General features: G+C 35.8%; 1 protein-coding gene across 4 annotated transcripts in view; it reads left to right on the top strand.

Moving 5' to 3' along the window:
- Nucleotides 1–17,700, top strand: part of CEP350 (centrosomal protein 350) — a 160,546-nt gene that overhangs the window by 23,114 nt on the left and 119,732 nt on the right. For 3 of the 4 annotated variants that reach the window (XM_070384847.1, XM_070384848.1, XM_070384845.1), the window contains exons 2-6: nucleotides 5,812–5,897; nucleotides 6,920–6,966; nucleotides 10,335–10,449; nucleotides 11,278–11,437; nucleotides 15,717–16,339. In XM_070384847.1, the coding sequence (XP_070240948.1) occupies nucleotides 5,825–5,897; nucleotides 6,920–6,966; nucleotides 10,335–10,449; nucleotides 11,278–11,437; nucleotides 15,717–16,339 (1,018 nt within the window). In that variant the 5' untranslated portion in view covers nucleotides 5,812–5,824. The remainder of the gene's footprint in view (nucleotides 1–5,811; nucleotides 5,898–6,919; nucleotides 6,967–10,334; nucleotides 10,450–11,277; nucleotides 11,438–15,716; nucleotides 16,340–17,700) is intronic. The other variant, XM_070384846.1, reaches the window with a different exon arrangement.

Genomic DNA, 17,700 nt, shown 5'->3' with positions numbered 1-17,700 from the left:
CTTTAGTTCCTCTTCACTTTCTGCCATAAGGGTGGTGTCATCTGCATATCTGAAGTTATTGATATTTTGCCCAGCAATCTTGATTCCAGCTTGTGCTTCATCCAGTCTAGCATTTCTCATGATGTACTCTGCATAGAAGTTAAATAAGCAGGGTGACAATATACAGCCTTGACGTACTCCTTTTCCTATTTGGAACCAGTCTGTTGTTCCATGTCCAATTCTAACTGTTGCTTCTTGACCTGCATATAGGTTTCTCAAGAGGCAGGTCAGGTGGCCTGGTATTCCCATCTCTTTAAGAATTTTCCAGTTTATCGTGATCCACACAGTCAAAGGCCTTGGCATAGTCAATAAAGCAGAAATAGATGTTTTTCTGAAACTCTTGCTTTTTTTTTGATGATCCAACAGATGTTGGCAGTTTGATCTCTGGTTCCTCTGCCTTTTCTAAAACCAGCTTGAACATCAGGAAGTTCACGGTTCACATATTGCTGAAGCCTGGCTTGGAGAATTTTGAGCATTACTTTGCTAGTGTGTGTGATGAATGCAATTGTGTGGTAGTTTGAGCATTCTTTGGCATGGCCTTTCTTTGGGATTGGAATGAAAACTGCCCTTTTCCAGTCCTGTGGCCACTGCTGAGTTTTCCAAATGTGCTGGCATATTGAGTGCAGCACTTTCACAGCATCATCTTTTAGAATTTGAAAGAGCTCAACTGGAATTCCACGACCTCCACTAGCTTTGTTCATCGCGATGCTTTCTAAGGCCCACTTGACTTCACATTCCAGGATGTCTGGCTCTAGGTGAGTGATCGCACCATCGTGATTATCTTGGTCATGAAGATCTTTTTTGTATATTTGATTTTGCCAAATCAGTAAACAATATTATTAGTACCTCAAGCGCTTCCTTGCTCCAATTTTTGTCACCCTCCTGCCAAAAGCATACATAAGGAAAAAAAAAAGAAAGCATAAATAATGACCATTGTCAGTTCTAACAGAGTAGATTAATTCTGCCTGTTTGATGTTTTATAAAATGTATACAGTGTGTACACTAGTTTCTGGCATTCTTCACTTAACACGTTTGTGATGCTCAACTGTGTGGTTGTATGTAGTTGTGATTAGTTCATTCTCATTTGTTAGGTGGTGAATATACTGCAGTGTATTTACAGGGTGAGATTTCTGTAAATGTCACACTCTTTGTATTTAGTTATTGCTTTTGAAGATGATTATTAATAGGGCTGTTATTTTAAAGCAGATAGATTCTTTTTTTTTTTTCCTTGGCTGCACTCTTTGTTGTGGCACACAGCCTTTCTCCAGTTGCTGTGTGCAGAGGCTTCTCTATTTGTAGAGCATGGGCCCTAGAGCATGGGGGCATTCTCTAGTTGTGGTGCACAGGCTTAATTGCTCTGCAGCATGTGGGATCTTAGTTCCCTGACCGGGGATCGAACCTGTATCCCCTGCTTTGGAAGGCTGATTCTTAACCACTGGACCACCAGGGATGTCCCTGAAGCAGATTCATTTCTTTTTGCTAATCTCCATTGTCTCAGCTTTATCGGCATTAGCTCTTAAGCATAGAGATTTTGGATGTATATGCAGGTTTTGATTATTTAATCTGTTTCTGCTTCCCATTAGAAAATTGATCATTATTATATATTTTAGCGTTTATTTTAAAATGAGGTCTGCTCAAAGAAAAGTTTTGTCTAGTCATTGACAGATGATTTAGTGATATAAAATAGCTCATGTTTGTTTCGGAGAAGGCAATGGCAACCCACTCCAGCACGCTTGCCTGGAAAATCCCATGAACAGAGGAGCCTGGTGGTCCGTAGTCCATGTGGTCGCTAAGAGTCAGACACGACTGAGCGACTTTTACTTTAATTTTTCACTTTCATGCATTGGAGAAGGCAATGGCAACCCACTCCAGTGTTCTTGCCTGGAAAATGCCATGGATGGTGGAGCCTGGTGGGCTGCCGTCTATGGGGTGGCACAGAGTTGGACATGACTGAAGTGATTTAGCAGCAGCAGCAGCAGCAGCAGCAGCCACATGTTTGTTTAGTTATCATTTGACACTTAACTAGACCAAAAGTATCTTTATGAGAAGGACAGTGAAGTGAGTTTATTTTTCTAACTATGTTGGTAGCTCTGATTCTAACTCTGGTTAGAATAACTTTAACTATTGGCATATTTATTGATTTAAAATTTTTACTATTCTATTTTTAAACATCTAGATTGACTTCTCTTAGAATCATATTGTATAACCTATGAAAATTTTAGTTTTAGAAAATTTTTATTTTTGGAACCTTTTTGAAGTTTTTCCTAAGAAGTTTATAAATCAGGATTGTTTATTATAGGTAAAAGTAACACTCTTAAAAATTAATTATACCTTTAGTTTTTCATGTTTGGACTTAGTAGGTAGGCTTTTCCTTTTTTACGTAAATTAGAGTCTTTAATAATTACAATATTGAACTGCCTTTACAGACATTGAAGAAAATTATTTTTATCAAATATGACAAAGGTTTAATATACTATTTATAATGTAAGATGGCACCCTACTCCAGTACTTTTGCCTCGAAAATCCCATGGATGGAGGAGCCTGGTAGGCTGCAGTCCATGGGGTCACGAAGAGTCGGACACGACTGAGCGACTTCACTTTCACTTTTCACATTCATGCATTGGAGAAGGAAATGGCAACCCACTCCAGTGTTCTTGCCTGGAGAATCCCAGGGACGGGGGAGCCTGGTGGGCTGCTGTCTATGGGGTCGCACAGAGTCGGACACGACTGAAGCGGCTTAGTAGTAGTAGTAGTAGTAGTAGTATAATGTAAGAACTCAGCAAATCAATAAGAAAAACTTTAATATCCTGGTAGATTAGTGGGCAAAGAACAAGAAAAGATAGTTCACAAATGAGGATCTAAAATTAAGTTCCATGGCAGAGTGTTTACTCCTTCAAGCAATCTACTAAATTGAAATTAAAGAAACCTTTTTCTGGTACAAATGAACTTACTTACAAAACAGAAACAGACTCACAGATTTAGAGGACAAACTTATGGTTGCCCAGGGGAAGGATGGGGGAAAGAAGAGATAGATTGGTAGTTTGGATAGATAGGTAGTTTGGTAGTGTGTGTGCGCTACATTGCTTCAGTTGTGTGTCTGACTCTCTGCCTGCCAGGCTCCTCTGTTCATGGGATTCTCTAGGCAAGATTACCAGAGAGTGTTGCCATGCCCTCCTCCAGGGATCTTCCTGACCTAGGGATCAAACCCATGTCTCTCGTGTCTCCTTCATTGGCAGATGGATTCTTTACTAGCGCCCCCTGGGAAGCCCAGATGGACACATACACTGCTTTATTTAAAGTGGATAACCAACAAGGACCTACTGTATAGAACTCTGCTCAATGCTATGTGGCTGCCTGGATTGGGGGGCAGTTTGGGGGAGAATGGATACATGCATATGTATGGCTGAGTCCCTTCGCTGTTCACCTAAAACTATCAAAACATTGTTAATGTACCCCAATACAAAAGCTGTACCCCAATACAAAATAAAAAGTTTTTAAAAAGCCATTTTCTTCCCTAAAAGGAATATAATTAATATTCCTTAATAATCAACAAAAGTAAAAAGCATAGTTAATACTAAAATATATTAATAAAACTGATCAGCTCGTATTATTGTAAATTGGAAAATAGTTCAACACTGGATCTCTAGAGTAGCATGTTCTATATATTCTTTAGTTCAGTTTTTGCATACTTTGTAGATCCTGTTCTTGTTGAATAATCCAAATGAGCAAACATTCATATATATAGCTATTTTCATTACAGTGTTATTTATCATAGAGAAAATGAGTCATATTATTGTATTGATAAACTCTTGTTGGATTACTTCCAGGATGGCTCATTCATATGGCTATAGGCAGGAACCCTAAGTTTTTTTTGCCACATGGATCTCTTCATAGGGTTGCTTGACTGTCCTTACGACATGGCAGCTGGATCCTTGAGAGAGAACAGGCAGTGCCTTTTGTGACTTAGTTTTGAAAGTCACACATCATTTCTACCACATTTGATTTGTTAAAAGTAAACCACTAAGTCCAGCCTACATCCAATGAGAAGAAAATTAAGCTCCACTTCTTGAAGAAAGGAGTATCAAAGAATTTGTGGATATATTCTAAAACCCACTTCAAATGTCTAGCATTTAAATAAGACACAAAATTGAAATTATAGTGATTACAGTTGGACTCTGTTGCAGAGGGAGAGGGTGGGAAGATTTGGGAGAATGGCATTGAAACATGTATGATATCATGTATGAAACGAGTTGCCAGTCCACGTTCGATGCATGATACTGGATGCTTGGGGCTAGTACACTGGGACGACCCAGAGGGATGGTATGGGGAGGGAGGAGGGAGGAGGGTTCAGGATGGGGAACACATGTATACCTGTGGCGGATTCATTTTGATGTTAGGCAAAACTAATACAATTTGTAAAGTTTAAAAAAAAAAAAAAAAAAGACAAGCTCAAAACAATAAATTAAGGAACCTAATTCAATCAAAAAAAAAAGTATAAAGAAACAGAAGGGATCTTAATGATTGTGTTAAGATTTGGAGAGCAGGAATGAGTTTTCCCCTTCTACATTTTCCAAACTGTGTTTTTATGTGACTTTTACAACAGAATTTTGTCATCAGTCTGTTTAGTTAGCGTAAGTAGATCATGATCTTTCTCTTTGAGTCATTATATACTTTTTTCCCTTTTTTAATTTGTGTTTTGTGGTGAGATACATGTAACATAAAATTTACCATGTTAACCATTTTCCAGGATTCAGTTTAGTGGTACTAAATACACTATTACTATTATGCAGTCATAGTAACCATCCATCTCTAGAACTCCTTTCATCTTGCAAAAATGAAACTCTATACCCATTAGACAATAGCTTCCTATTTTCCCCTTCCCCCAGCCCCTGACAGTCGCTATTTTACTTTCCCTTCCTATGATTTGGACTATTCTGGGTATCTCATATAAGTGGAATCATATAGTATTTGTCTTTGTAACTGGCTTATTTCACTTAGCATAATGTTCTCAAGTTTCATTTATTGTAGCATATGTCAAAATATCCCCCTTCTTTAAGACTGAATAATAATGTTTTATGTGTATACTGAAAGTGAAAGTGAAGTCGCTCAGTCGTGTCCGACTCTTTAGGACCCCGTGGACTCTAGCCTACGAGATTCCTCCATCCGTGGAATTTTCCAGGCAAGAGTACTGGAGTAAGTTGCCATTTCCTTCTCCAGGGGATCTTCCCACCCAGGGACTGAACCCGGTTCTCCCGCACTGCAAGCAGATGCTTTTACCGTCTGAGCCACCACACTACATTTTACTTATTTTTTCATTTGTTTATGGACACTTTGGTTGCTTTCGTCTTTTGACTGTTGTGAGCAGTGCTGTGAACAAATATCTCTTCAAGCCCCTGCTTTCAATTCTTCTGTGCTGGACCATATGATAGTTTTCCTTTAAATTTTTGAGGGGCTACTGAGCTATTTTCCATAGCAGGTGTACCATTTTACATTCCAACAAACAGTGCACAAGAGTTACAGTTTCTTCACATCTTCATTAACACTTTTGTTTGTTGTTTGGTTTGATAGTAGCTATCCTAGTTTGTGTGGGGTGGTTATGATATAATTTTTAATGGTTTAGCTTTCCAAGCAAAAATTAAGTTACTAAATTATCAGGAACTCTTAAGAGAATATAAAGATAACTTTTAGAGATGACAAAATTCTTTTTTTGGGCATTTTCTTCACTGATATTATAATGTTGATTTTCAGTGAATGCTGATGATGTGATTGCAGGTAAATTGGCAGGATGAGGAGCAGCAGATCAAAAGAGGTGCCTTTACCAAATCCAAGGAACTCTCAAAGCACGGATACTATTCAAGGTATGATTTGTTTTTTTTTTTAAACTGAACTTAATGCTTTGTTTAGGTCCTGTGCCTAAGATTTTGGGCTATTCAGTAAATGAAAATACCCATATGCTTTGATTTATAACAAATGGATAAATGCTTTTTAAAATTCAGTTTCATTTTAAATATACGATGTACTTTACCTTCAGAGGCACACAATAGTAAACTGTCTTGTAAAGCAATACATTCTTTTTTTAAAAAGAATCAGTATATGTAAAATTAGTTATATATAATATTTTACAATAAATTCTGACTTAATGTCAATAAATGATACTATATAGCTCCCGATGTAGACCTGTAGTGCACAGATTAAAAAGTTATAGTCTCATTGAACTTCTTGTTTTTAGTGATGCATGGGGGTAACTTTAATTTAGGACTTGATTATTTTGAGGGACTTTGACAAATGTGTACATCTGGAGCAAGATAATTGGGTTCGTGAGGGACCTGGAAATCATGTCACATGAGGAGCATTTAGAGAAGATGAAAATATTTATCCTAGAGAAGGCTGACTCAGGGGAAATATATAGACTCTTTGAATATATACTCTTTGAAGGGCTATTGTCTGAAAGAATGAATAGATGTTACCTTTGTTTCTACTAGTAGGTTGAAGTCTGGAGTAGTTTTCTGATCTTTTCATATCATAATACGAAATGCAGTATGGTACTTAACAGTGTATTTGTTCAGCTCATTGGGATAAACTGAGGATACTGCTTATTGTTGGAAATGTAGATGGGGGTGTTAGTCTAGTTGTCCTATGGGATCAGTGTCCTAGGGGGATCAGTGCCTAATACAGCTCTAAACCATGTATTGGGAAGCTAGGCTTTACAGGATGGGAGAAGAATCATGTTTTGGCTCAATGTAATAAAGCGCTTGCTGGAGAACAGTTCTGCCTAATAAAATGGTTCTCAAACTTTTGAGTGCATTTAGGAGCTTATTAAAATGCAGATTTCAAGGTCCACTTCAGAGATCCTAATTCAGTAAATATTAATGTTGCCCAGCAGATATAACCGCACCATGGGATGCACTTTCTCAGACCAAGGCTGCTGTAAGTAATTATAGGTTCCATTTATTTCCTTCTAGTTTAAAATTTTCTGTTATGATTGAGTAGATTAAAATTCTTTTCTATAGTGCTTTTTTATGAGAAAATAGTTAAACTTTTCAATATGAAAAGTTACATACTATGTTACAAAATTAACGTTAGTGACAACTATTAGATAGTAAAGTAGTAATTAGGACATTACTTTAAGTATCAGAAACATTAGCACTATGGCATATAAATTATTAAACTATGTTGTGTTATTTATTCTGCTTTAATAAATTTACTCAGTTGATATGTTGAGATGAAGTTTTAAAATGTAGAATTTATTAGAGAAGGTAGGAATGTGTCTATGTAGGAAGCTCATAGAGCAGAAATGAAAGGGACAGCTTTTGTTTGAGTGGACTGTGAGTCACCTGCTAGTTTTTTGTGGCAGTAACAGGTTGTTTTCTCTTAGTACTGCTGAAGAAGGATGATTATGTGCCACCGTTCTCATTTATATTCAGTCCAGTCTTGTCTGGAGTTTAGGAATCCAGATTTGTCAAGTGATACATAGCTCTTTAAAGAGAGACCTTTTTCTTTTCTTTTTCATTTGCTTTCTAGGCAAATTGCTCTTCTAATATATATTAGGTTGGTACAAAAGTAATTGTGGTTTTTGCATTATTGAAATTTGCCATTTGATATTGGAATACACTCTAAATGTGGTTATGTTATACATCATTTTAACGTGCATTTCTCACTTTATGTTTTTTTTTTTAAAGACTTAAATTACTTGCTGCTTATTTTATATTTTTTTTAGACTATGGAAATTATGTTAGACAAAAAGCAGATTTGAGTGATTTTCTTATTCGAGTTCAAAATGGGTCATTTGATGCAACAGAGACAACTGACAATAACAGTGCTTTTGGACCAAGAACTGCTAACAAATGTACAGTGTAGTGGTAGTTCAAGAAGTTCTGAAAAGGAAACAAGCTTGAAGATAAAAGAGCATAGTGGCCGGCCATCAGAAATTAACACGACTAATTGAGAGCCATCATCGAATTGATCCTTATATAACTGTGCGACAAGTTGCTGAAGAACTCAGTGTTGACCATTCTACAGTCGTGCAGCATTTGAAGCAAATTGGAAAGGTGAAAAAGCTCTATAAGTGGATGCCTCGTGAGCTGACTAGAAGTCCAAAAAATCGTCATTTTGAAGTGTCTTCTCTTATTCTATGCAACATCAGTTGTATTTCTGATTGAGAATCCATTTCTCAATTGGATTGTGCCATGTGACGAAAAGTAGATTTTATATGACAACCAGTGACAACTAGCCGAGTGGTTGCACCGAGAAGCAGCTCCAAAGCACCACCCTAAGCCAGACTTGCACCAGTAAAAGGTTCTTGTCACTGTGTGGTGGTCTGCTGCCCGTCTCATCTACTGCAGCTCTCTGAATCCCAGTGAAACCACTACCTCTGAGAAGTATGCTCAGAAAATCGATGAGATGCACCCCAAATTGCAACACCTGCAGCCGGTATTGGTTAACAGAAAGGGCCTAATTTTTCTCCATGACAGCACCCAACTGCATGTTGCACAACCAGCACTTCAAAAGTTGAACAAATTGGGCTACAAAGTTTTGCCTCATCCAGATATTTACCTGATCTCTTGCCAACCAACTACTACTTCCTCAGTATCTCAACAACTTTTTGCAGGGAAAATGCTTCCACAGCCAGCAGGATGCAGAAAATACTTCTTAGGAGTTTGTTGAATCCTGAAGCACAAATTTTTATGCTACAGAAATAAACTTCTCATTAACAAAAATGTGTTGATTGTAATGGTTCCTATTTTGATTAATAAAGATGTGTTTAAGCCTAGTTATAATGATTTAAAATTTGCAGTCTGAGGGCTGCCCTGTTGTGTCAGTGGTAAAGAATTCACTTGCCAATGCAGGAGACACAGGTTTGATCCCTGATCCACAAAGATTCCACATGCTGCAGAGCACAATAGCTGAGTTCAAGAGCCTGGAAACCACGACTACTGAAGCCCTTATGCCCTAGAACCTGTGCTTCCCAACAAGAGAAGCCACCGCAATGAGAAGCCGACACACCACAACTAGAGAGTAGCCCCCGCTCTCTGCAACTAGAGACTCAAGTCCACACAGCAATGAAGACCCAGGACAGACAAAAATAAATAAATAAAATTAGTTTTAAAAAGTCACAGTCTGAACTGTAATTATGTTTGCACCAACTTTATATATGTGTGTGTGTGTGTGTGTATGTATATATATTTATATATTTGTCTTATTTGTTTTGTATTCTACCAGAATTCAAGTCATCTATTTTTTAACAGTATAAACTTGATATTTTCTGTCCTATAATCTTTTGAACTGATTTGAAAGTCAATCTGATAACCTAGATTTGGTCATAATGCAGAGTCAGATTTTGGGTCCATGAATGTAGCAATCAGCATATATTCTTTGTGAGCATTGTACATTTATAATGTAAGAATAATTTTTATCCCATATTAAATTTAGAGGTAAACTAACTTAGAGCTGAATTGTTAATAGTTGTTTTTAAAAAAAAATTATTGGGTTTTAAAAATAATTTTTAGGGGTGATCAATGGTTCATAATATAAATGGGGGAACAGTCTGATATAGAATTATTAATATATAAAGGATTATTCCAGTTTTGTGAGTACATTGCACTGCTAAAATATGAAAGAAGATAAATCAGAATTTTACACAAAGCTTTTATTTCTTTGTGGTGGAATTTGGAATTTTGATTAATTTTATTTTTTTCTACTTTCTTCTGTTTTCTTCACATTTTCTCCTGTAAGCATTTAGGAGAAAATACTTTTTAAAATCATTGGTGGTTATATCAAAAGTCAACTGTAGTGCTTGGAAACCTGAATTTTATCTTATTAACTTTGTCCTTATTGTAAAACTTATTTTGTAGATATAAAATGATAAAAAGTTGTGGCTATTTAAATAATCCTAAATTTTAGTCTCGAGGAATTGTTGTTTCCTCACTTTTGCATATAAAACACATAAAATATGTAGAAATGCAGAAAATATATGTAGCATAATGATATGCAGCATACAATGTCAGAAAATTTACTGCTTTTAAAAAACTCAACAATTAAAAAAGTAGTCAACAGGTCAAATGGAAAACTCTTGGTATTCTATAGACATTTTTATTTTTGTGTCCAAATTTGGGCAGCATTGGCCAATTGCTTAAGTAGTAAATAATAGAAAAACTATATTGTTTTTAGTTAAAATAAAGCATTCCTAAGTTTTTTCTGCTTTGGAGAAAGTTGTTGGATAATATAAGTAATTAAATTGATGGTAGCTGGTTTAGAATAGAATTAACCTATTTGTTTTGATGGTGTTTAAACTTTAGCTGAGACACATTGAAAACAAATTGGAAGTAGCCCCTACAAGTACAGCTGTGTTTGATTCTGTCATGGATACCAAGAAATCTTCTGCAAGTGCTACCAGAAAAATTAGTAGAAAAGGTATGTATGAGGTGACTTCCAAAGATATAAATATATTAAATATGAATTTTTGGCGTTTTGGTTTAATTTCTCCATATAGTCCCATGTATTTCCTTGTTCTTTTGTCAGAGACTAGGTGCTTCATCAGCATTTAGTTCTTTTCCTTTGGTACTGAGTAGTTACGAAGCAGCCTCATGTTCAGTGACTGTAGATGACGTTTTCTCCATCTTTTGATCGGGGACTTAGCACTACAGCATCACCTTTGGCAGTGAGTTTTCATTTGTTAGTGAGAATTTGATTTTGAGCCTTTAGGGTTATATATGTCCTTTTTAAAAAAGAAAAATTACAGGTATTTTAGTTTGAAATTTAGTTGACTTAAGACTTTTGTTTTTTTGGTTGGGATTTCTGATCAAAATTAGAATATTTATCTTACAAATACTATCATAAATTGACACTGTCAATATTTCTTTGGTTACCTTTTATATATTTAATTTTGTGGTTGCATAATTAGTGGAATAAACCTGCAGATTAACTGAAACTATGATTCTTTTTTATAATCTGTGAGTCTTGGGTTTTAGCTGATGCATCTTTTTTGAAGTGAGAGCCTTTGACAAAAGGAATTTTTTATTTAGAATTTCACTTGGTGTTGTTTGCTTAGAATACAGTCTTTCTCTATAGATTGAGTTACTGTAATAATAGAACCTGAATTTTTTTTAATCTACTTGTATGGTATTCAGCTTGAGAGTGCAGAAACAATAAGATACCTAAGTTATTTTCTTAAATGCTAGCCACGTTCAGAGACAGTTGTATTTTATATCATATGTTTTCATAGATTTCCTTTTTCTTCAGATGGTAGATACCTGGATGATTCTTGGGTTAATGCTCCAGCCTCCAAATTTTCTAAATCACGAAAAGAGAAATCTCGTAGTCCTCTCAGAGCTACCACCCTGGAGAGTAATGTAAAAAAAATTAATCGTGTGGAGTTTCGTGACCCTTTGGTTTCTTACAGGTTAGTGTGGGTTTCTTTTTTTTTTTTAATTATCTATAGAGTTAACCTATAGTATTTGTACTAATATTATAGTTTATTTTCTCAGTTTTTCATCACACTCTGAATCTAGTAGTATTACCTTTTCCATTTTCCAAAAAGGTAAAGCAAAATCTTTTATGAAATGCCAACTTTCTGTTCTTTTACAGATTGAATATTTGGGGAGAAGTAGTAATATTTACTCCAGACCACTCCATTGTAATATGCTTCCTGCACACAAATTATTCGGTTTCTGGAAGTATGGCTTTCTTCTCCCTTATATCTCAGATTGGATGTTCTACACAGTAGTCTTCACATAGTTTAGTTTTCTTCTCTTTTTTGAGTTGGAGGGGGCTAGCATTAATCAGTTACCTAAAATTTCTTTCTTCTGAGAATGTGAGTTGGTTTATTGTTTGTGTTGCCAGTGGTTCCTTTTAACAATTTAGTTAGATGTTCAAGATTGATGAATGAATTTTAATATATGAATAGTATAAAATGCTTTGCATTTTTGTTAGCTAATTTAGGATATTTACCAGATAAGATTAAAGAGTTTTGTATTTGAGGGACGTTTTAACTACTGATAGAAATATGTTCTTGCTGTTAGGATAGCAAATAGTATTAAGTAATAGACACTGAAACTTATAGTTTGTTGTTTCATTTATAATCATTTTTTAGTATTTTAAAGTATCAATCAGTAAAGTAAGGAGTTTTTAATGATGGTGCTTGGAAATACTTAGTTTTTATATTTGCTCTTGTTCAGTTGCTAAGTTATGTCTGACTCTTTGTGACTTTATCAACTGCATCATGCCAGGCTTCCCTGTCCTTCACTATCTCCCCAAGTTTGCTCAACCTCATGTCCATTGATTCAGTCATGCCTTCCAACAATCTCATTCTCTGTTGCCCCATTCTCCTCTTGCCCTCAATTTTTCCCAGCATCAGGATCTTTTCCAATGAGTTGGTTCTTCACATCAGGTGGCATTCAGCATCAGTCCTTCCAATGAATATTTAGGGTTGATTTCCTTTAGAATTGACTGGTTTGATCTCCTTGTTGTCCAAGGGACTCTCAAAAGAGTCTCTACCACCACAGTTCAAAAGCATCAGTTCTTCAGTGCTCAACCTTCTTTATGGTCCAACTCTCACATCTTATATTTGAGATAAAAAATTTGGATGATGAAGGTGAATTATGCTTCCCCAGTGGCTCAGCGGTAAAGAATCTGCCTGTAATGCAGGAGCTGCGAGTGATGTGGGTTCGTTCCCTGGGTCGGGAGGATCCCCTGGAAGAGGGCATGGCAACTCACTCCAGTATTTTTGCCTGGGGAATCCCGTGGACAGAGGAGCCAGGTGGGCTACAGTCCATAGGGTCACAAAGAATTGGACACAAGCAACTTAGCACACAAGCATGCAGAGGTAAATTATGGGTTTGATTTTCAGTGTGTTCCATTTGATGCAGTTTTGAAATATCTAGGTGAAAATATTCAGTAGGCAGTTGGATGTTTGGGTAGGAATGTGTGTGGAAAAGTCAGTGCTACGAATATAAATATGGGAGTTGTCAGTAGCATTGAAGTGATAAAAGTGAAAAAAATAAATAGAGAAAAGGCCAGGGACTTAATCTGGGTACAAGTGCATAGTTTAGAAAAAGGAGAAAGGGAAAATTTAAAAGAATAATGAGATGCCTAGAAACATAATCACTATCAGAATTGAAACTAAATTACTATTTCTATTCTAATATTCTTTCTGCAAATAATACTACCTCACATTTAAAATTGTGTAAATTATGTGTATTTTAAGAAAAGAAACAAATATCCATAGGATAACTGTGAATAGAACACCCTCCACCTGGCCAGCTCCATTCATCATCTAAAACTCAGCTTTTATCACCTTCTGTATGAAACACTGCTGTATCTGTTTCTACCCCATTTCATTCCCTAGCTTATTCAACCCTTCCTCTGTGCTTCCCAGGTGGCACTAGTGGTAAAGAACCTGCTTCCTAATGCAGGGGACAGAAGAGACTCAGGTTCGATCCCTGGGTCAGGAAGATCCCCTGGAGGAGGGCATGGCAACCCACTTCAGTATTCTTGCCTGGAGAATCCTATGGACAGAGGAGCCTGGCAGGCTGTAGTCCATAGGGTCATAAGGAGTCAGACAAGACTGAAGCGACTTAGTACCACCTGTGCTTCCTCTGTTGGAGCATTTTCATGCTGCATTATATTTTGATTAAATGTGTACCCATTACATTACTTTATGTAAAACTACAAATCTGTCTCATTCCCAAATCATCTTAATGCTTGTTATTTAACTAAGTATTCTATAGATATTTTTTCCAGCATTTTATTACGACAATTTTCATATTTATAGAAAAGTTGAAAGAATTGCATAGTGAACATCCTTATTCATAGTAGATATTTAATGAGTGAGTGAGTGAAAGAATGTGTGAAATTACTTTTTTTTTTTTTTAAAGTTCATTTATTTTGGTCTATCTAATTTGGCTCTGCTGGGTCTTAGTTGTGGCGTGCTGAGATCTTTAGTTGCAGCATGTGGGATCTAGTTCCCTGAACCTGGCCTCCTTCATTGGGAGTGCAGAGTCTTAGCCATTGGACTACAAGAGCAGTCCCTACTTTACTTTTTTTAGTTAATTTTCTTTCCCTTACGATTAAGACATGTAGGTAACCTACCATTTTATACTTTATTTTATTCTCTGTTGTTTAGTCGCTAAGTTGTATCTGACTTTTTGCGATCCCATGGACTGTAGCTTGCTAGGCTTCTCTGTGGGATTTCCCAGGCAGGAATAGTGGAATAGGTTGCCATTTCCTTCTCCAAGGCATCTTCCCGACCCAGGCATAGAACCACATCTCCTGCATTGGCAGGTGGGTTCTTTACCGCTGAGCCACCAGGGATTCCTGTTTTATTCTCTGCATGTGCTGATTTTAGACCTTAATCATTTAAACAGTGAGTTGTTGCAGTCTGGTTGAGATAGTGAAAATAATTGAATTTAGTCTTGATCTCTAGTGAAAGCTGCAGAACTCAGTTCTCAGCCCCCGTCTTATTTAATAATCAGCCTCTTAGAAGAGGGTCTAATGTTTTTTGAGTCATGGACCCCAGTGAGAATCTGATAAAAGCTATAGACTGTCTCTTTAGAGAAATGCACACACTTGTGTACTCATGATAGCTGCAAAATTAACCATATTTTGCTGTAATAGAGTCATGACTTTAATAATTTTTGTGATATTTAGAGTTTTATGCCTAAACTGAAAGATTTAGGTCAGTATATACAATGGCACCATTAAAGTGAACCACACATATGTAATTTAAATATTTTTAGTAGTCATATGCACACACCCAAAGATGTTTTACGGTCTTTATTTTTTAATTTTTAAAAATCTGGTATGTAATTTACATTACAGCACATCTCAGTTTGGATTAAGCACATTCTAGTGCTCAATTGCCACATGTGGCAAATGTCTACTCTTTCGGAACTTGGGGGTCCAGATGATTGTTATGTCTGTTCCTATAATTTTGTTGGGTAGCTTTTCATGTCTTCTTCCTACTGCTGAGGCTTGTCTTCATTAATCTCCCTTTTAATAACTGCTTCTGTTTCTAAAATATAACTTACTAGAATGATACGTAAAATCAAAATAGTTTCTGAAGGAATACTTTTGCTAGTGTTTTTGTGAGTAGAGAATATGGACTTTGTGATGCATGCTTTGGCTGTGTCCAGTCTTCTTTGCCTACTCTGGAATTTCTAGACATGCTTTACATAACTTGAAGCTGCCAAAAAAGTTGTCTGTAGTTCAGAGAGATTTAACTTCACTAACCACGTTTATCTGGAGGTGAATGTTTATTGTACTTCCACTTTATTTCTACTCCCAATCTGTTAATTTCGTACACTATTTAGAAGTTATATATGTGAAATGCCAGAATTTGAGAACTTTTCCCCCTAGTTCTTAAGATTTTATGGAGAAGTAAAATGTACATTTTGGTAGTAAGTGTCAAGTGAATATCCAAAGTCAGATTGTATTTCTGCTTTCTGGGGTTCTTAAGGAAATCTCTGCATGCATCTTTTGCATAGTTTTATAATATGCACATTATGATTTAGATGATTTGCCATAATCTAACCTTTGATACCCAGGAGGCATTGAGCACTGAATTATTTCTAACCTACTAGAGTGTCTAAGTTTTGGGGTCTCTAATGTTTAGAGTTCTCCACTCAGTTTGTATGACTGGTTTTTGTATTCTTTATTTAAAGCTTATTATTTTTTAATAATAGGGAAGTCCATGGCACACCATCCAGTATAAGCCCCAGCCATTTAGAGTCAAAGCACGTATATTGTGTGGATGTTAATGAAGAGAAGCCTGAGAGTGGGAACCGGTTGATGTGCAGTCAAGAAGATCGGAATATACTTTGTTGTGATTTTGAGAGCTCCCAATCATCTGCCGTTGATGATACCGTTGTTAGGTTTTTAAATGATCGACCAACAATTGATGCATTGCAAAATTCTGAATGTTTGATTAAGGTGGCAGCTGCCATGAGAAGTGATGAAGAAAAACCTAATAGAACAAAAGGAAATGAGAACACTTTGAAGTCTTCTGTGTGTACCATGGGCCATAATATTGATTCAAAAGTGTTACGGTTAACTGACTCTTCTCCGTCTTCTACTAGTACTTGTAATTCCCAAAGATTAGATATCCTAAAGCGACGACAACATGATGTCAAACTGGAAAAACTCAAGGAGCGGATTAGAAAACAGTGGGAACACTCAGAAGAAACAAATGGCCAGGGCCAGAACCTGGGTCATATTGACCATCCGGTAATGGTTGTTAATGTTGATAGCTCAGTGACAGCGAAAGTCAGGAAAGTGGCAACAGCTCCACCTGCTCCAACATATAAAGGTTTGTAATCAGTGTTTACATCTTCTCTTTTCCTGCCTCCTTGTCTCCTTGTTTCCCTAGGGTGTATTGGAGTAGAGAGGATCATTTAGAATAGGGGGTGATTCTCAAATCAAGTGCATAAAAAAATTAATTCAAAGTGCATGCTAAAAATGCAGACTTAGATCCTTCAAGAGGTTCTTTTAGTTTGAGACTTCCCATATGAACCTTTAATAAGTTGTACAAAAGAGAAAATAAAAATTAGTATAAATTTTAAAATAAAATATATATAAATAAAATATAAAAATAAAAATATAAAAATAAGTATAAAATTTCAGAGAACTGAAAGAATATTGCTCTTACTCTGTCATTGTATTTCTATTGTTATTAGAAATTCTTTTAAAAACAATGTTTGAAAAATACTTCAATCACTGCTCGTAAACATTTGGTTACAGAATATCTTGGCACTGACATTTTGATCCTCTTTTGTTAACCTTAGAATTTTGACAGGGGTTTTCTCCATGTTTAAGAAAACAATAAATCAGATTTCCATTGAGAAGATGCTTTTCAGAGAGAATTTCTGCTTTCAGCCTAACTCAAGTTTTTATATATGGTGGTTTTGCATATTTATGTCCCTGAAATTATTTTCACAGGGTCAGGGTCATCCATGTAAAATTTTGATTCATTGATGAGGTTAGACTTTGGTCTTAAAGTTCCTACCATTCTGGCCTTTCTTTTGCAGATATTTTTTCAAGTTCAGTATTTATAAATGTATGACAATCAAAATACAATCAAGATTGGTTTATTCTATTAATTTTAACAGAACAAACTTAACTATCTATAGTTTGAACAGTTTATCAGTTTTTTTGTGATATGTTTTGCTAGTAATATTCATTATGAATTAAAGATAGATAAGTAGCATTTAATTCTAGATAATTTATGATAAAATTGTGGGTAGTTCCCTTAATAAAATTCTTTCTTATCCTTCTAGTTGTTTGTGTGCCATGTAGAAATTGTCCACATTGCTGACAGAGCAATTAGCAAATGATGGGGTCAGAAGTTCTGGCTGGTTCTAAGATAGTGATTATACAAAACTTTGGCTATATTTATATCAGACCCATTAAATGCAGATTGTACCTTTAAGCTTTGTTCATTCTAGAAGTCAAAGTCTGCGGTTTCAAAAGTTCTTCCACTAAGGCAGAGTTAAGATGGTTGATTTGAATCTGTGTTCTATTTAATAATTTGTAAAAATCTAAAAATTAAGAAAGAAAGCAACCTTAAAGAATCAGAGTGAAAATCTTAGGTATGACTTTGAGTTGTGACTAGATTTTGTATATTCCTTTTATTACTAGTTTTAATACTTTAGTTTCCATATTAAAATATAT

This window comes from Bos mutus, chromosome 16 (assembly GCF_027580195.1).
Source record: "Bos mutus isolate GX-2022 chromosome 16, NWIPB_WYAK_1.1, whole genome shotgun sequence".
Taxonomy (NCBI): Eukaryota; Metazoa; Chordata; class Mammalia; order Artiodactyla; family Bovidae; genus Bos; species Bos mutus.
The sequence above is the reverse complement of the archived record's forward strand: the minus strand, read 5'-3'. Positions and strand labels throughout refer to the sequence as shown.